Below are 20,131 nucleotides of genomic sequence, written 5' to 3'. Positions count from 1 at the left end.
TCAACAGTGTTCCTGACTCCCAGAGTCTTCCCAGGCCTACACCTTTAGAAAGCCTGGCATGATGGTTAATACAATCACAGCCTTTATGGCATGAAAAATAAAAATCGTACTGAAACAACAAAAAAGTTGCTAAGTCAAACAACAGTTTGTGGGAAAATACCTTTTTTTTTTCCTGATTTTATTATTTTCTCTCCCTATTCCTTTTTTTTAAACTCTCTTTTCAAAAAAAAAAAAAAGGAAGGAAAAAAAAAAAGAAAGTCAAGAAAGAGGCTTGTTCTGGGACACTCAAATTCACGACTACTGTGATGCCATACTAAGACAGACTCCTCATTTTCAGGGTGGGGAGGATCTAAGAAAATTAACTCTTTAATTCTCTCAACATTTAACATGCTAAGAACAGAACGCCACCTCCGCAACGCTTCCTTCAACAAAGAAACCTGTGAGCAGCAACCATATATTTTTTATTATAACAGCATCCAATTTAATTTGTACTGTCTTTGGACGAGGTGTTCATAAATCTTTGGTGTCAGAAATGACTGATCACTTCAATCCCTCTCAGGAGGAAGCAAACCCATAAAGGGTTCTAAGAAACGTAAAGGCTCCTGAGCAGAAGGCACTTTCCTCCTCAGAAAAGCGGATTTGTTTTCAAAGTTTTTAGAAAGCCTCATCTCCAGTGCATTTTCTTCAAGATTTCTCTCCAAGATCTGCCTGAGATTTCTTGCAAACAAATGATCCAGACTGAAAATCAACGGAAGAGGATGGCTTGGGCACCACTTTGCACCTACTCCTCTACATCAAGCAAATTCAAAGTAGTAGCTGACTTTTCTCAGCACAATCACATTTTTTTTTTTCAGGAAAAATCAAAAGCCAGGTTTTCTTTTTGAGTAATGATTCAAACCTGCAAATGAATTTCTCCATATGTAGTCAGATTCCCTATATATAAAAATCAAAAATTAAATCAACCCAAATCCCAATTCAGCTCCCTAGACCATATATCTTTTTTTATTTTATTCTCCTCCAACTCCTAGTTCAGTACAGACTTCTGCATACAGCAGGCATTCCAGTGATTAATGACAGAATCCGGCTAATAAACTTATGGTACACTTGTCTGTCTAATCTGGTAATAACCTAATTTTGTTTCAATGCAAGTCCATCCCCTTAACTCTCCTGCCTATGGTCTTGTCAATCGTTCCAGAGCTCTACTCAACATTTTTGTAGGAAAACAGCACTGCGGGGCACCTGGGTGGCTCAGTTGGTTAAGTGTCTGCCTTTGGCTCAGGTCATGATCCCAGGGTCCTGGGATTGATCCCTGCATCAGGCTCCCAGCTCAGCAGGGAGTCTGCTTCTCCCTTTCCCTCTGCCCTTTCCCTCTACTCATGTCTCTCTGCTCTCTCTTTCAAATAAATAAATAAAATTAAAAAAAAAAAAAAAAAGGAGAGGCGCCTGGGTGGCTCAGTGGGTTAAAGCCTCTGCCTTTGGCTCAGGTCATGATCCCATGGTCCTGGGATCGAGCCCCACGTCAGGCTCTCTGCTCAGCAGGGAGCCTGCTTCCCTTCCTCTCTCTGCCTGTCTCTCTGCCTACTCGTGATCTCTGTCTGTCAAATAAATAAAAATAAAATCTTAAAAAAAAAGGGAGAGAGAAGAAAAACAGCACTACACAGAAGAAGAAAAGTGATTACACAGTACTTATATGTGCTTCTCTTCTATGTGTTCTTCACAGTCAGCCCCCCCATTAAATCACAAATGCCACAGAACAGACCGGAAGGCCCATGAGCTTCTCTCTATCCTCTTATTGACACTGAGTAAGAGGATGGTCACTGCAGCCATATTAAAAGATGTTCAACAACATGGCATCTCAAGGCCCAGCATAAAAAGCCCTATTCTTCTCAAGTCATGCTTCTGAAGGAAAGTCGCCACAAAGAGCCTGGTGAGAGACTTTTCCAGTCCAATTGCCCCAGAAAGGAAGCCAGCAGCCTCCCCTGCTCCTTCCCTCAAGACGCACTTGACTTGAGGTGTGGGGGCCCTGACAAAGAGTGCACTAAATGCCATGGAATTGTTTACTTAGGGGCACCTGGGCAGCTCAGTGGGTTAAGCGTCTGCCTTCGGCTCTGGTCATTATCCCAGAGTCCTGGGATCGGGTCCCACATCACATCATAGGGCTCCCTGCTCAGTGGGGAGCCTAGTTCTCCCTCAGCCTGCCGCTCCCCCTGCTTATGGGCTCGCTCTCTCTCTGTGTGTGACAAATAAATTGATAAAAATCTTGGGAAAAAAAGGAATTGTTTATTTAAAAAGAGTTAATTTCCTGTCATATGGATATTGATTTAAAAAAGGAGGAGGGTTGGGACGTCTGGGTGGCTCAGGTGGTTAAGCAGCTGCCTTCAGCTCGGGTCATGATCTCGGGGTCCTGGGATCGAGTCCCACATCGGGCTCCTTGCTCAGTGGGGAATCTACTTCTCCCTCTGTCTGCCTCTTACCCTCTTTGTGCTCTTTTTCTTAAATAAATAAATAAATAATTAATTTTAAAAATTTAAAAAATAAAAAAGGAGGAGGAGTTAGAGGAGGAGAAAGGAGCAGTAAGCCATGCCACTCAAAAGGCAGAATGACCCACAGGAAACAAGAACCTCCAAAGAGCCGTCTGACAACCCCAGCTTTCCTCTCCTCCTTGTGCTTCTCCCAAGTGCCCTTGTGCACAGAGCTGCAAAAGCAACGGAAAGAGCTGGAACAGCCCGGGTGCCCGGGGCTGCTGTCCAGAGCAAGCAGTTCCTTCCTGAAGGGAGTAGAACAACCTCCAGGCCTACCAGGCCCTCTGGAAGCCACGACCAGTGCCCAGCAGTGTCCCGGGCCCTCCCTCCTGCTCCTTCTCCCCCACTCCTGCTCTCCTCCTCGTTCCGTGTTCTTCACCTTCTCCAAATGACCAGGCTAAAGAGAAAAAAAGTCTGTTGATGGCTTTTCACTAATTCACTCCTTAAGAAACCAAGCGCCAGAATGGTCAGCTAAGAGATCGTGCTAAGAAAGGAAAAATGAGAAAATGTCTTCAAGCCTCCAGTGCCAAAAATAAAAATAACTAAAAAATGTTCCTCCTGCCTCTCCGCAAAGAAGTCAGGCCGGCTGGCCGTGGTGTCTGGGGGCTGTTCTCCGTCACCTAGGGCACATGCAGGACACGCGTCTGCATTCGTGACAGCCTGCAACTCCTTCCGGCTTCCATGAACTCCAACCTGCAACCCCAACTCCGTGCGGAGCTTCTGGAAAGCAACAGCATGGGGGAGAAGGAGAACAGCTGGTACAAACCAGGGAGAGCCTCTCCCCAGGACCACCACCAGCGCCCCTTCACTCTCCTCACCTACACTCAGTCTCTCTGGGGGACAGAGTCAAGGAGGGTTGGGGAGAAAGCTATGGAGTAGTGGGGGGCCTGCAGGGCGGTGGCAGAGCTCACTGACTGACTCCTGGAGGAGAGCAAATGTGAGATCAGGGGAAGAGGGCTTTTTGACAGCAGCCCCTGCCCCTTCATTCACCTCGACCTCCCAGCCAGCCGCTCCTTTGCCCACCCCTCCGCCATGTCTGTTGGAGCCAGGAGACCCATAAAGGAGGCAGGAATGGAGGTACCAGGAAAATCCCATGAGCAAATTACATAAGTTTACCTTAAAATACACACTTTAAGGTAAAGAATCTTATAAACAACCCAAAAAAGCTCTTTGCCAAGGAATCAATTAAGAAACACCAGAATTTCTTGAGTTCTTTAAAAATAACCAATCTCTACTGAGCCCACCCCCTTCCCCCATCCAAGCTTCTCAGCCCTGTGCCAGGCACTGCCCAGGAGTACTGGGCTATCACAGGGAATGTCAGGACTCGGAGGAAGGATGTAACCACAGAGTCATACTGCCATACCTTACGTGGGACAGTCTTTGTGGAAAATGTCACTACACATGCTCTGTGGTGGTCTAAGATGCCTGTGGATGGCTCTGAGTGCTACAGCTATGCAGACATGAGAAGCCAATCGGGGATCAGAGGGCAGCTTCTTTAATGCTAGAACAGAACTGGGGAATGTGGGTCAGAATGGGGCCCCGTCCTCCTAACCCACTAATGCAAAGGTAGCCGGCCCCCAGAGGACTGTAAGTCTAATGGCCACCCAGTCCCTGATTTTGTAATCAGAGCGGCTGAACCAAGCAGACCCGACCCAGTGCCCTTTCCACGGAGCCGGGAAACACAAAGAACTCTTCTCTCCACCCCAAGGCAAAGGAGTGCAGGACTGCAGGAGAGTGAGCCCAAGAGAGGAGGTCCGCACCTGCCCTGGCATTTTTTTTTTTTAAAAGGACTGTCCACGATGGATGACCATGTCCTTCATCTAAAGAAGCACCCCTCCCCGCGCCCCCCCAAAACAGGCTCCCATGGAGAGAAGGAAGTTCATGGGTGAATGGAGAAAGCATCCAGAAATGTTCACCCCAATAGCAGCCTGCACCCCTCTCCTATATTGTAGAGAAGGCCCAGCCCCCATCTCACTTCTTCCAAGACACAGAAAACCACTTTTCCTCAACACATTTTCTCACCTAATCCCCCAAACAACATTTTAGGTGGTAAAGTGAAGTAAGTGATTAAGAACAAAAACAAGTGAGGTTTACGGGGGATAGGGTGAGCAGGGATCAGAACATGACGTGAAACACGGGCTGACAAATAGGAACTACTTTCTTGAAGGAAATTCTAAACTCCTTGTGCAGAGATGGGCTTGAGATTCTATTAGAGAGTTTAAAGAAGAGGCACCTAATACTTAAAATAACTTAAATACTCCAAAGGCTTTTCAAGTCTTTGAATTCTATTTTGCACCGTAGTTCTTACTCCCAGTGCATGATTAAGGTTTTGATTTTTATATGAAACAAAGCCCGCGAGAGTTCAAAGAGGACTGTTCACAAAATAAAAGCCAAGAGGCATCCGTGTTAATAAAGCTAAACCAAAAAAGATACTTAATAACCTTTGTGAAATTAAAAACAATGACTAATTCAAACCAAACAACTAGGTCATGCTCAAATTCCAGTAACTCTAAAACGGAGCTATAATAAGGCAAGAATTCTCCTTTGCTTCAGTGGTCAAAATGAAGAGCCCATTCAAGGGAAAGGCCAGTAATACACACACAATGGGCACACCAGAGGGACATTTGCGGGGTGGAAGAGGGAAGTTGGGACACAGGACAAAGCGAGATGATCACTACTGGGCCACCTGGGAATTTGACAGAGTATGTGAATAACAAAGGAAAAAAAAAAAGGTATTTCTCACAAAAGACCAAACAATCATTCAGCAAACATCTGAGCTCTTACAAAAGCCACAAAGCCTCAGGCAGGCCTCCTGCTCAGAGGAAGCCAGTGAACAACCTAATCAAAGAGATAGTGTAACATCCAGAACCCCCAACAGAGCAAGGCAAGGATGCTGAATGCCTCAGAGGTATACAGTGTACAAGAAATGGAACAAGGGCAAAGGCACTCAGGAGACGGGAAAAGACTCCGAGTCACTGAGTGAAGGAAAGAGACCAAATATAATGGCAACCATATGCTAATTATCTGTCTACTGCTTTGGGTGGCTTTTCCTAATTATTCCTAAAAATGACCTTTAAAGATTTGGAGAGTAGGATATTTAGTGGAAAATCACATACAAGCCAAGTTCAACTCACTAAGACCCACTCTTCCAATTGAAAAACACACCTCCTCAGGGCGCCTGGGTGGCTCAGTGGGTTAAAGCCTCTGCCTTCAGCTCAGGTCATGATCCCGGGTCCTTGGGAGCCCTGCACTGGGCTCTCTGCTCAGCGGGAAGCCTGCTTCCTCCTCTCTTTCTGCCTGCCTCTCTGCCTACTTGTGATCTCTGTCTGTCAAATAAACAAATAAAATCTTAAACACACACACACACACACACACACACACACACACACACCCCTCCTCCGTTCCACCCTTTGAATGGAATTTTTGAAGGACAGGCATCTTGCTAGGACCTATATCCTAGCTTCCACATTGGACTCAGTATGCCACACATCATGCAACCTCAGAAGTATTCAGCTCTCCTGCTCTAGATGCCTGATTGGCAGAAAAGAACAAAAGCATAAATAAATACGCCACTGAAAGAAACGTACTCTACCAAGTACCGAGGAGGACACCTGGCTGGCAGAAGCTGACAGGAGGTCTGTACCTGGAGAAAGGCAAACACACACTGACACTCTAACCTCTTCCAAGTTTCCAAAAGCATCTCTGTCACACGACCCTTTCGGTTTAAACCAGATAAGGAGATCATCTCTCTCTAACAACAATGAGGAGATCTTTTTTCACTGGAACTTTTTTTTTTTAAGATTATTTATTTATTTACTTACTTACCTATTTATTTGAGAGACAAGAGAGAGCAAGAGCGGGGTGGGAGGGGCAGAGGGAGAGGGAGAAGCAGACTCCCCGCTGAGCAGGGAGCCTGACTCAGGGGCTCCATCCCAGGACCCTGGGATCATCACCTGAGCCGAAGGCGCCTCTCACTAGAACTTTTAAAACCGAGTGGTCATTGGCTGAGGAGTTTCCAAAACATCACATTGTAAACCGAAATCAGGAAAGAGAAATCCAGCATTATGTCTCTCTAGGCCAAATACATGAGCACAGCTTAGGCCAGAAAGGATAGTGTCCTTTCAAGGCTGAACAGGACCAATCAGGCTCTTCACCCCCCCACCCCCTAAAACACCTTTAAAAGATAGTAATGCAACTTTCCATTTCTTCTGTATAAAATCAAGAGAGACAGTAATTTGCTCTTTATTCTTATTTTAATGTCTTAAAGTTGAAAAAATTAAAAATCCACTTTTTCACCACTGGGAAAAAATAAATGAATTTTTCCACCAGTAAACTTTATTCTAATGGGTCTCAAATTTCTCTGACAGTTGTCTGCTCAAGTCATTTCTATGAAAAGGCACCTATTTTAAAAACTAATAACTTAAAATTGCCACACACAAAAAAAATAAATGGTCCACAAAACATTCTCCTTTGATTTTATGCCATCATATCTAAAATTATTGAGTTTACAGGGGAGGGGGACCTGGGTGGCTCAGTCAGTTCAGCACTGGACTTCAGCTTAGGTCATGACCTCCGGGTCCTGGGATCGAGTTCCACATTGGGAACTCTGCTCATCAGGGAGTCTGCTTGTCCCTTTCCCTCTGTCCCTCCCCCTGTGGGCATGTGCTCTCTCTCTCTCAAACAAATAAATAAAATCTCTAAAAAAATAGTTTACGGGGCGCCTGGGTGGCTCAGTGGGTTAAGCCTCTGCCTTCCGCTCGGGTCATGGTCTCAGGGTCCTGGGGTCGAGCCCCACATCAGGCTCTCTGCTCAGCAGGGTGCCTGCTTCCCTTCCTCTCTCTCTCTGCCTGCCTCTCTGCCTACTTGTGATCTCTGTCAAATAATTAAATAAAATCTTTAGAAAAAAAAATAGTTACAAAGGAACTTGATACTTTAATTGAATGTAAAACTAAGTAACAAATTGTTTCAATGTCTCTAAAATACAAAATGACCTCTTAAAAAGACAAAAAGTCTACCAATAAATTCAAAGGTTTCTGCTGACTGAAAATATATTTTAATGACTTAGGGACGCAAACATATTTTTACATGGATGCCCTAACTAACAGAACACTCAACATTATAATTCTGTTTGTACATTGCCTTCTAGTTTATTATTTTAGCTTTTCCCAAGTTGTTCAGAATTGTGATAAATACTATCAAATGATGGCTGTTACAGAATAATCGGAAAGAGGAAAATGTGTTTTTTTCCCATCTTCTGTTACTCATTTTTTAAAATTGAGGTGTATTTAACATATAATGTTAGTTTCAGATAAATAACGTAAGGATCTGTGTATATCGCAAAATGATTGCGATGCTAAGTCTAGTTAACATCTGTCACCATACAGCTACCTCCCTGTCTTCTTAATGTCATGAATGTACCATAATCATCTTTTTCGCACTACTCTGTGCCCTTTGCTACTTTTCAAAGAAATATAGTCCTAAACAAAGCAAAAAAAGATAACTTAGTTCTCCAAACACAAATAAGACAGAAACGCACAATCTTTGTTACCAAAACACCCAATGACTTATTCTTACTTAATAGACAAGATAATTCAATAATTTTCAACCATTTATGTGTTTTTTTTTTTTACATTGAGAAAAATCATCCTTTCCTTATAGCCTAGATTGCAAACCAGGTGTGCCTCCTTTGAAAGGCAAACAGGCAAAACAATAGCAACATAATGGGCTCTCAGGGTCCATAGCATGACCCATGCTTGTTGGTGGAACTCATGACTGTTAAAAACGAAAAATAAAGAGATGAGTTTAGGAGGGAAAAAAAATCCGGCCTCATGGTTTACTCCTCAAAGTTCCTGGAATACCCCTACACAGATCGTCACTTGTCCAATAATCTGGGTCTTTCCCTTTGTTGATAATAGCAGATTTATTAATGCTCCATCTTTAGATTAGGAATCAGCTTTAGGTAGCTCCTTCACTAAGCAACTCTGTGACTATGTAACTCTTCACCACTATATTCAATCTAGGAACACAATAAAGAAGTATTTGCTTTTGTGAGTAAGGTACAAAGGCAAATATAAGACAGACTAAAGAGTCTACGTGTCAGGGACAATGACAAGACACCAGATAATCACTCACAAAGGACAGCTCAATGGACTGGTAACTGAATAAGGTGGCTTTTTTTCAAGCTGGAGAATTAAACCCCGTCTATATCTAGGGCAACAGGAAGATGTTACCCTTGGAAATGCGGGTGTCCAGTTGCTTCCTGATACTATTACGAGTTGCATTCAGACTAGGACAAAGATCTGAGTGGCCTGCAGTCTTGCATTTCAGCACAGCTCTGCTCCCTGGGGGTGGGAACCGAGGGGAGAAACTGGCTATGATGCTATCATGCGGGCTTGTCCTCAGGTCACTTGGAATGTTGTTAACGATGCCTATCCCCGCAAAATCAGAGTTGTTTAAAGAATGCTCCAGTGTGAAAAATGGACACATTCCCAACTAAAGACTCAGGGTATCAATTAACCAAGCTCCAAAAATCTCAGACCACAAGTCCTGGAGTTCTTCCACTCACCTATAATGGTTTAAGAAAGTAAAACAGAAAAAAAGTCTGTAGCAAAACATTCCCCAAAAGAGAAAAAGGAAAACAAACACACACACACACACACACACACACACACACACACACACCTCTTGTCAGCCTTTTGTCCCTTCCATCTCCGACCAAATATTACCAAAGAGCTCCACTCTCTACCACTTAGCAAAATAGCAAACCTTTAGACCTCTATAAAGCACGAAATTGGCAGGAAATACCCAGAAAACTCCCCTCAGAGATTTCAGTAATCCATCCTCCCTGCCTGCCAGTGTGCTGGGTAACAGTGATCTTAGCACTTAGTCACGCATTTCAAACTGAAATTCTGGTCCTTCCTAATCCATCATTCACCCTGGTTACAAAACATTCTTCTCTAGAATTTCCTAAGAAAAATGAGCAATAATCTTTACGTTACGATTACACTGAATCCAAACAAAAGATGGTGACAATGACATCTCAAGCCGAGAGCCCCCCTTGGAGACGTGTCTAAGAGGCACAGTACTTCAGGGCTCGGCATGAGGCTTATGTCAGACACAACCCATCTTCTGTTCAACCAGCTGAAATTCCTTCCATGAAAGGTTGGCTCAATGGGGAAAAGGAGATCCAAAATCCAAAAGTGGGACTGGAAACCACTTTTGAAGTCTGGGTCTTTTTATTAGGAGAGTGTGATCCTGGGGACTACTTCATCTTGCTCACGTATGTACTGTCTTTTGCTTATCCCCTCACCCACCTTGAATTTACCTTAAAGAACTTTCCCTGGGAACCTGTGAGGTTAAACAAATAATCAAATAAATGAAACACAAGAACCTTCAAAAAACAAACAAACAGAACACATCTTAAACCACTGCCACAGAAGAGCCACGTCCCTCCCTCCACTTACCTGGGAAAGCGTGTGGATTGGGCGACCCTCTCTTAAGGCACTTAGAACAGAGAATGTGCACGGTATAGTGCAGTCCAGGCCATTCCTGAAGCAGGACATTCAGTTCCTCTACCAAGGGGGTTATGGCTTGCCATGCCGTCCATATGTTTGGTAATGACGCGTGACTGGCAATGGACAGAGTGTCTGGCTGCAGGAGCCCCTTGGCCGGTCTGTAACTGACCACCACCGGAACCTTCCCCCGATACGCAAAGATCTGAAGTTTCCCGTCAGATCTGTGCACCACGTGGCTGTTGATCTGGACGCTGTAGCGCGCAAACAGGCCGGGTGGAAAGGTAAAGGGGAAACTGTATTCAATCTGCAACTGCTCGGCCACGAAAGACTGCCCGGCCAGGTTGGTCCCGTTAATCCAGGCCTCTGCATGGGGTACCTCGTTCTGCACATAGCACGGGAACTTGTACCAAGCCGTGGACCCATTCAGAGGCTTGCCTTTGGGCTTATTGAGGCAGTAACAGAGTCCCATCTTCTCCAGCAGCTCCAACAGCAACTGCAAGTCCTGCTGGGCTTGGACGTGAGGCTTCAGCAGCAACCGAATGACATGGGCTGGCAAGAGCCCATGAAGCAGAAAGCCCTCCACGTAATGGTGCAGCTGGGTGGCCCGCAAAAGTTCCTGGCCCGGAGTGGGCGTTGCCATCAGCAGGGAGCTGTCACCCTCGCCCTCGCCCTCGCCACTGGTGCCCAGGAGCAGCTTGTGCAGCAACAAGGAGGGATCCCTCTGGAAAAAGACATTGAGGATGTCGATGAGGCGGGTGAGGTTGTGGAAGACATGCTCCTTGAGGGCTGGGCTGTCCTCGAAGTAGAGCAGCTTGCCGCTCTCGTGCAGGTACGAAAGGGCACTCTGCAGCCGGTCCTCGGTCAGACCGGCCTGCAGGCCCAGGCGGGCCGAGTCCCACCAGCTGAGCCACAGCCGCTGTGCCTGGGGCGGCTGGAAATGCAGCTCCTCCAGCACCTGCCAGGACCGAGGCAGTACTCTGTGTAAATTGGGGAAGATCTCCCTGTGCTCAGCTACCGAGAGCAGCTTGTCCCGAAGGCGCCGTAACTGGCGAGGGTCTCTGCAGCTGACAGGCAACACCGGGGACAGGATCTGTAGCCGGTGGTTGAGCAGGTACTGAAAGTGGGCCTTGCGCCGCCGGAGGTTCTTGTCTGAAACCCCGTAGTAGGCGGCATGGGGGCTGGCGGAGCGCAGCTCAAAGTCCCGAGCCAGGGCCTCATCCACCACCTGGGCCAACCGGCTCAGCCCCTCTGCGTCGTGCTTCTCCTGTAGGGCGATCTGGCGGTGAATGTCCAGGCACTTCTCCTCCAGCTCCCGCTCCCCACACAAGTCTGCGTGCGTGCCCACGATGCACACCACGGCATGGGGAACCCGGGCCCCGACCCGATGCAAGAAGGAACCCACGGTGGCGGGAAAGCGGCGGGTCTCATAGGTGGCCAGGTTCACCACCAGCACGTAGAGGGCTCCCGGGGAGAGGAAGAAGGGCTGGATCACCTCGTAGCTTTCATCACCCGCTAAGTCATACACAATGAACCGCAGCCCCCGGGAAGCATCCGCCGTCCAGCTGGTCACCTCGATGCCTTTGCTCACAGAAGGAGCCGCAGCGGGGTAGCTCTTTTCCTTGTCCCCTCCTCCCTGGTTTCCCTCCACTCTGTCCTCGGTGAGGCAGTGACGGAGCAAGGTCTTCCCCGCAGCCTTGTGGCCCATCAGGAGCAGTTTGAGGCGGGGCTGCACGGCAGGCTGGGAGTGCGCCAGCTCCTTCTGGTAGGCTGCGATGTAGGGGATCCCCTTCATGCAGACCTCGTAGGGGGGCTGGATCAGCGGGTTGTCCTTGATCTTCCACAGGCCCACCCTGGAGAGCTGGCCGAAGTTGTCGGGCAGCACGGCGATCTGGTTGCCTTGCAGCACGAGCTCCTCCAGACCGGTCAGTTCCACAATGGAGTCGGGCAGGTAGCGGATCCGGTTATGATCCAGCCAGAGGGTGAGAAGCCGGCCCAGGCCCGAGATGAGCGACGGCACGGCGGTGAGCTGGTTGCGGCTCAGGTAGAGCTCCTCCAGCCCAGCCAGGGGCAGCAGCGCGGCAGGGAACTCCTCGAAGAGGTTGGAGGAGAGGTTGAGCATTTTGAGCCGCTGCAGGCGGCTGAACTGGGCGGGCAGAGCGTGCAGCCCGTTGTTGTCGAGCATGAGGCTCTCGAGGCCGGCCAGCTCGCAGAAGCCGCTGGGCAGGGTGCCAAGCTCGGCCCCACTCAGCCAGAGGATCTTGAGGGCGCGCAGGGCACTGATATCCTCAGGTAGGCCCCGCAGCCGGTTGCTGGACACGTCCAGCTCCTCCAGGGCCGCCAGCTGCAGCAGCTGCCGGGGGAAAGCCGTGAGCTGGTTGTGGTCCACGTCGAGGGTGCGCAGGCGCAAGAGGCAGGAGAGGGAGTCGGGCAGGTGTGCCAGCCGGTTGAAGCTGACATCCAGCTCCTCCAGGTGGGCCAGGGCCCCCAGCTGGGCGGGCAGGGCGGGCAGCTGGTTGTGGCTGAGGTTGAGCTTGCGCAGCTCCCGCAGGGCGCTCACCACCTCCGCGCCCAGGGCGGTCAGCCGGTTGTGGCTCACGTCCAGCTCGGTGAGGTGGTGGCCCAGCTCGGCCACGGCCGGGGGCAGCCGGGCGAAGCGGTTTCTGCGCAGCACCAGGACGCGCAGGCTGCCCAGCGCCGAGCCCAGCCCGTCGGGCACCTCCTCCAGGCCGTTGTTGCCCAGGTTCAGCACCTCAATGTCCCCGATGTTGGCCGGCAGCACGAGCTGGGGGGCGTCGGGGGAATCGAGCTGATCGGCGCCCGCCCCCGGGCAGCCCCCGGCCGCGCTGAGGGTGAGCTGGCGCAGGTTGCTCCGCAGCTTCCTGGCGCGCAGGGCGGCGTCCCGCCACAACCTCACCGTCTTCAGGTTCCCGCTGTCCTTCGCAGCCATGGCAGGGGCCCCGGGCCGGCAGCCTCACGCGGGCGCCCGCAGCTACATGCCGCGCTGCGCCCAGCCGGGCGCCAGGCTCCCGGGCCCTCTCGCTCCTCTCTCCGCACCGGCCCTCGGCGAGCGGCGGCCGGGGGTCCTAGCGCAGCCAGCGGCCGGGCGCCCGCAGCTGGGGGGCGGCGGCGACGCGAGCAGCTCCGGGGGGCGCCGGGCGCGCGGCGCGGGGGGAGGCGGCGGCGGCGGCCGGCGGGCAGTGCAGCTCGCATTCTCCTTGCTCCCGGGCCATGGGCGCGCCGGGGTGGCAGCAGGGCCGCCGCCCGCCGCGCCGCGGAGGATGCCTGCGGCTCCTCCTCCCACTCTCCCCGCCTCGCGGCGGCGCCTCGGTGCCCACTCCGGCCCCGCTACCCTCGCCGCCGTGGCCCCGCGGCCGGCACCCTCGTCGCCTCCGTGAGCCCCGGGAGGAGGGCGGCGCTCGGCTCGGCGGCCGGCATGTTGCGGGCGCAGGGCCGGGGCGCAGCCGGGGAGGAGGGGGCGGCGGCGCCTCCTTGTCTCCGCTTCCCCGGGCTCGGGCGGGAGCGCGGGCGCCGCGTCCCCGGCGCTGGGAGGGCGCGATCGGGAAGCGGCAGCGCCGCCCGCTGGAGCGGCCCCCACGTGACCGGCGGAGGCGCCGCGTGTTCCCGGCACCGCCCCAGGGGCGGGAGCGGCGGGCGAGCGCCGGCTGCGGGGCCGAAGGCGCCCGGGGCGGGGGTAGGCGCGGGACCTTGGACCGCGTCGGGCGGGACGCGCGCGGCGAGCGGGGGCGGGCTGCTGCGCGAAGCTTCGGCGTGGTCCCGGTGGGGCTCGCCTGCATCGGACTCTTTGTCGGCCCCCTGCCTCTGAGCATTTCTTTCTCTTCCCTCCCGTGTCGGATCCGGGGGCTTCCGTTCCTCATCCTTCACAGTCCTTCTCGTTCCACTGACCCTGCGTCCACACCGAAATGGAAAAGGCAGAACTGAGGGGCCTGGGTTCTACTGGAGGAGCTTAGATCCAGAGTGTGGCCAAACAAAAGGACTAAAGCAGGCAACCATTCATTCATCTGGTAAATATTTATTGAGGCCCTATTTTGTGCCAGACCGGCTGAGACAGACGTTCTCAGCTCCCCTGGGGAAGGCTTTGAGCAGGCTTCTTGCTGGCTTCACTGTGGGGGATAGGGTAGGGGGGCAGGCCGTGCAAGGCCTTTTCGATGTGGGCTAGCCCATTTATCCTCACAACACCGACCTGAAACAAATCCCATATCCCCATTGCACAGTTCTGTTACTGTTCGTTCTAGAAAAGGGTGCTCAATTTTAAGGTTTATTTTTCCTCTGTGAGGACGTTTCCTTCAGATCACATCCACACTAAATAAATAATGTCTTCAGAACTTACTGGAACCTGGAAGCCTATTAGGTGTCTGGATGTCACCTCCATCACTGATTCTAAGTTGGTTGATAATGAAGAGAGCTTTCAGAGACAGGAGACTAGATGTGATTTGTTGAATGCACCACCGAGCACTGTTGTTCTCTCTTCACATGAGGTTGTTGTCCTCCCGGGACCCATATTTGGTCCAGTTATTTCAGTAGAAATAGTTTGTCTCTTCAAAGAGAGCTACTGGACGTCTTGGTCTGGAAATCTGCCGCAGGGATGATTAGCCAGCCTTGGTCCTACACCTTGTAACTGGAGAATGCTCCTGAGGCTAGGCTGGTCCCAGAAGCTCCCGCACCACAGGTGAAATGTGGGTAGTTGACAGGAAGAATTGAGCTGTGTCCTGAAGGAGATCGAATTGCTCAAGGATTCCCCCAGCCTCCCACCCCGAGAAAAGTTCTAGATTACCCATGCTGAACTTTTAATTTTGCAGAGTAAACAGGCCCCACGTAAGTGACTTCTCAATCGGCCAGCCAGGTAAAGGGCAGACCCAGGTGTGCTAACTCCCCATGTGGCTTATTCCTTTGAGTACCTCACCTTCGTAGTGTTCTTAAGTCAGACCCTAAATTCTCCACCTTTAGCTCCTTCCAACCCAAATGTGAACCTCAGCCTGAGGAAAGAGATTGGAGAAGGCATCAGCTCCCTACCCCACTTTAGTGGCTAAACTGAAGTCCTAAAGTGGTTTGGATTAGATCTAAACGACTGTGCTGAACTGGTCTGCTTTAGAAGCTATCAGAAGGGGCACCTGGGTGGCTCAGTCATTAAGCGTCTGCCTTCGGCTCAGGTAATGATCCCAGGGTCCTGGTATCAAGCCCTGCATCCGGTTCCCTGCTCAGTGGGAAGCCTGCTTCTCCCTCTCTCACTCCCCCTGTTTTTGTTCCCTCTCTCGCTGTGTCTCTCTGTTAAATAGATATCTAGATAGATACAAGCTATCAGAAAATTATCCTTCCAGGGGCATCTTGGGGGTTCAGTCAGTTGAGCATCCAATAACCAGTTCTTGATTTTCAGCTCCAGTTACGATCACAGGGTCTTCAAAAAGAGCTCTGTGTGAGGCTCTAGAAAGTCAAATCAGGAGATTAAATAAAACTCCAGGAAAATAAATTGTGTCCAGTATGGCTCTAAAATCCAGGCAGGAAAATTCCTGCTCTGGGCATCCAACCTTGCTACATCTTGTCTTCCTCTTGCCACCCCCACCCACTCCTTGTGGAAAAGTTCCTGATGGGCCAAGGAGAATGATGGACATGCCCCCTCAATCTTCTAGAATAGACTCGGTATGAAGGACCCTAAATTCCTGGTACAAACAGCCTCATGCCTGCTGGGGAAAGCAGGGGCAGTCTTTCATAGTCATTCAGAAATTGCTGATGTGTATGTACATCCCAAGCCAACCCCACATGCCGCAGCCTCCCCCCTATGCTGGAGGGGACCCAGGTTAGGATGAGAGGGGGCGTGGGTGGGCTACCCTTGTGAGCCTAATGTAACATATTTAGATATTTATTGACCCTATTTTTCTTACTCTGAGGTTGTTTTCATTTTCAGGGCTGCCATGATTGTAATAACATTCCGTGCAGATGTGCTTATGTACAGACCCTGCTTGGGTACCAGTCATTTCAGTCACCTTGGGGAATGGGAAAGCATACTTGAGGAGGCTGCGTCTTAAGCCAGGCCTTAAAGAGGTGGCTGGCTAGAGGAGAGGATCCTGGGCACTCAAGCAAGAGTCTTCCACTTAAATATCTGCCAGTAATGGCCCAAGTGGCCCTGGGGACAGTGGTACCCTACTCTTACCCCTGCTAAGCCTAGAAACAAACTCCAGGTAAGCTCTGGTTTCTTTCACTGTGTCTTCAACATACTCAACTTTCCTCCATCTTGACAGATTTTTCTCTTGACCTTGCTAACCCCCTAACTATTGCCTCATTGTTTTACTTCTTTGCCCTGTCATATATCTTATATAAGTGGTCTGGAGCCAGTGTCAGGCTCCTCTCCACTGGCTCCCTCCTTGGGCCCCATAATCTAGCTTCCATCCCCACAACACCAGCAGCATTGCTCTGTAAAGGTGAACTCACCCTTTCTCCTTCCTTGACCTCCCATTGTGAAACACGGTGTGCAACACCCTTTGGAAACTTTGTCCCTTCTTGGCCCTTGGGATATTTGGTGTCACGTTAAGTTTGGGGTTTTCAAAAAGAGCCTTCTAAAGGCTGATTATTTCCTAGTAGGAATTAAGTTTGCAGTTAGAGTAAGTGCTATGAAATGAACCACTACGGCAACTACGAGGACAAGCCTGCTAGGACTTAGGGAGCTACAGCAACCTCTTATGAAAATATTTAGTCATTATGCTTTTCCTGTTTCTGTTTATACTATCCTATTTATATTAAAAATGCTTAATTTGGAAAATCACATAAGTACCCTCTTTCACTGAATTTTAATTTTATCGACCACAGCTTAATCGAGTCTTTATTTTAGGGTGACCAAATGTTCCAGTGTGCCCAAGACTGAGGGGTTTCCCAGGGTGGGAGACATTCCCCACCTAGATCCAGGCCAATCCCAGGAAGCTAGAGCAATTAGTTAACCTACTTGATCTTTCAAGAGAGCCTGTTTTCCTGCTTTCTCTTGACCGTTCAGGAGTTCCAAAAGCACAGCTTCCCAGAAATGCAGCATTTTACTTGCTTCAACTGCTTCAGACTTTCAAATAGTTCTGATTTACGTAGTAAATAAATGCTCACTAACTTATCAGAGAGGACAGTCAGAGGCTTGAGGTTCTAACTGACTTTGGAGTATGGAAACTATCCATCTAGTCTTAAAAGGAACTTTGGCTGTCCCTTAGGCCTTCAGTGCAAATGAGACCTAGAGAAGTGGGTTACAACATTTGCTTAGTTCTCTCCTTGAAGTCTGGAGAGGCTGGTATTTGCGGCCCTTACCATAAAAAGAGGAAAGGGCTTCCCACATTGCCCTTCTTCATAATTTTAGATCCAGCTCATGCTTTGCTTTAAAAAACCAGTAACAACAAAATGCTCCTTGGTGCGTGGATAAAGGTAAGTAAGAGAAAATATCACCTCCACGATTTTAATCAAGCTGTCTTCTTCTTCAGTTGGTTTTGTTGGAGACAGAAGTGGAGGAAATCAAGGGAAAAACAGAGGCAAAGAACATTTTAGGCTCGTCCTGAAGAAGAGGATTAGAAATAAAGCCAGGAGAATTGGCATAGGACAGTCTAGCCACAGAGAAGCTTGGAAGTTGTGTCATATCTTCACTACTGGGCATGACTAACCAAGAGATTGAAGATGAATCACCCGTATCAGTAGCTAATGTGCATTAAAGGTTGTCTGTGTGCTCAGGCACTGTGCCGTAAGCTTTTTGTGCAGGATTTCATTTGATCTTCACAATAGCCTTGAAGAGCGGGCTCCATTTTTCTCTTCATTTTAGAGATGGAGAAAAATGAAGACAGAACCCTTGAGTGGTACAATCCAGACTCCAAAGGAGGCAGAGTCCAAAGCTCATGTTTTAATTACTGTGCTATTTCTTGGGAGGGGAATGGGTCTTGTTCACTGTCAGCAGACTGTGTATTTTTAGCTATAGAGAAGTGGTACCAGCTGGAGAAATTGAACTTTGTTCTTACAATATTGAAGAATGTCATACTGGACAACAGAAAGCTCGAAACAAACAGTATCTCCAAACTACAAGAAATGGGTTTAACACGTGTTGTTAAATGTTCCAGTGGGAAAGAGAACTTCTCTGCCATTTGTAGATAAGTTGTGTTTGATTTGTTTGTCTATTTGGAGAGAAAGGATTTAATACAAGTGTCCATAAAACCTATACTTCAAATAGAAGACATTTCAGAATCTGTCTTTTAGGAAAAGGATTAAGCATTTTTTTTTTAAAAAATGAAAATGGTAAAAAAAAAAACTAAATTATCAAGCTAAGGTTAGGTACAAAGAATCTGACATCTTTTGTTTACATTAAAAAAAATTGAAGTTTTACCCATCTTTGGACTCACCATCTGATTTGACTGCAAGCCGGTTTATATCAGCATTGGCTAAGAAGGCTGAGTGGTCACTTAACTACCAACAGAGCGTTAAAAAAAATGTGTTCAAGACCCTGACTCCCCCAGAGAGCAAAGGCAAAATTGCACCAATATGTCTGTTGTTTTTTCTTTCCCCTGAGCTACAGAAAACAAATTTATCTTGGAATGGGCAACATTCAATTTAACATTGGCTCTTTTTGTGTTTCCAGGTCAAGTGGGAACACACATGCTCCCTACTGAGGAAAATAAACTGCAGTGTATTTTTAGCACCCGTTGGAAGTACTTTCAGCCAAAGATATTCTGCAGGATCCAGACAATTTAACTGAAGGCCAAAGGATTGATCACAATGTCACCCAGAATTCCAGAATTTGCCCTGGGGGTCTCTATAGGGGGCAGTGCCCCTCAACCCCTCACCCTACCACCCATCATTCTCAATGCCAATCCTGTTGCAAACATCCTTTTTCAGAGAAAAAGAAGGAAAGTCATTCCAGAAAAAGAGAAATGAAAAACATCTGTGAACTAGTCATGACAAATGGCCCTAACTAGAGCACACTTGGCACTTGGAGATGAAGCATGTCCGGGAGGAGGGAATAAGGAGCATGTGGAGCAGAGAGGAGGTCCCCCACCCCTTCTGTGTCTAATGCTGAGGGTTAAGCCATGAACAGGGAGCAACTATACACTATATACACTATATAGTGTGAATATATAGTTATACACTATAACCTGGGTGCCTTTGTGAATGGTAGAACAAGGCACCACTCCCGCCGACCTAGCAGCTCCCTGGCGTGGTGAGTGACAGATGGTTTCGGCTTCCGGGCCCTCCCTCCAAGGGTGGTGTGTGTAGCCCTGGCCATGGAGTTTCAGTTACTAGTCTGAAATGCAAGAAGTTTCTTCATGGGCTTGGCGACAGTGAGACAAATGGTTTGAGACATCGCCTTTGTCTGCATAGTTCTGAAAAATATTTTTCGTTTTTAAAAGCAGATGTAGGGGCGGCTGGGTGGCTCAGTGGGTTAAGCCGCTGCCTTTGGCTCAGGTCATGATCTCAGGGTCCTGGGATCGAGCCCCACATCGGGCTCTCTGCTCAGCAGGGAGCCTGCTTCCTCCTCTCTCTCTGCCTGCCTCTCTGCCTGCTTGTGATCTCTCTCTGTCAAATAAATGAATAAAATAAATAAATAAATAAATAAAAGCAGATGTAGTTAACTGCTAGCTTTTCAATAAATGACATGGGACTCTTGCAACCTACTTGTGAAACATTCTATTTCTAAAATAAATACAGTCCAGTGTCATCTACGACGACACAGTAGAACATGTCTCATACAGCACAGCGTACCATCAAAAATGGGAAGTCTTCCCAGAGAACTAGAGTTTTGATGATTATTGTAATAAAGTCATGTATTTATTAAAAAACAGGGAAGCCAAAGTTACCATTTATGTTCTTCCTGATATTTTATTACTCCTGTAGCAAAAAGGAGTTTCTGCTTCCTCTTCTGAAATATAGAACAATGAAACCCGATTCCCTACCTACCGTACCTCATCCCATGAAATGGTGAAAGGTCTTGGAATGGGGCCATGTAAATATAAGGAACTATGGTGTGTCCAAACATAAGCCATTGGTTGTGGCTTCATTATTCACCCAACAAATATTTCCATAAGGCTCCGCGCAGAGTGCCTGAGTACAGGATCACTTAAGAAGGCTTTG

At 48.7% G+C, this 20,131-nt stretch overlaps 1 protein-coding gene across 2 annotated transcripts in view; it reads right to left on the bottom strand.

Annotated features, from left to right (window-relative positions):
• Window positions 1–13,573, bottom strand: part of MFHAS1 (multifunctional ROCO family signaling regulator 1) — a 96,909-nt gene extending 83,336 nt beyond the window's left edge. For both annotated transcript variants that reach the window (XR_007124748.1, XM_047715686.1), the window contains exon 1: window positions 9,986–13,573. Coding sequence is in view for 1 of the 2 variants with exons in the window: in XM_047715686.1 (XP_047571642.1) it covers window positions 9,986–12,983 (2,998 nt within the window). In the remaining variant the exon portion in view is untranslated. The remainder of the gene's footprint in view (window positions 1–9,985) is intronic.
• Between the last annotated feature and the right edge of the window lie 6,558 nt (window positions 13,574–20,131).

Source organism: Lutra lutra, chromosome 2 (genome assembly GCF_902655055.1).
Source record: "Lutra lutra chromosome 2, mLutLut1.2, whole genome shotgun sequence".
NCBI lineage: Eukaryota > Metazoa > Chordata > Mammalia > Carnivora > Mustelidae > Lutra > Lutra lutra.
The sequence above is the reverse complement of the archived record's forward strand: the minus strand, read 5'-3'. Positions and strand labels throughout refer to the sequence as shown.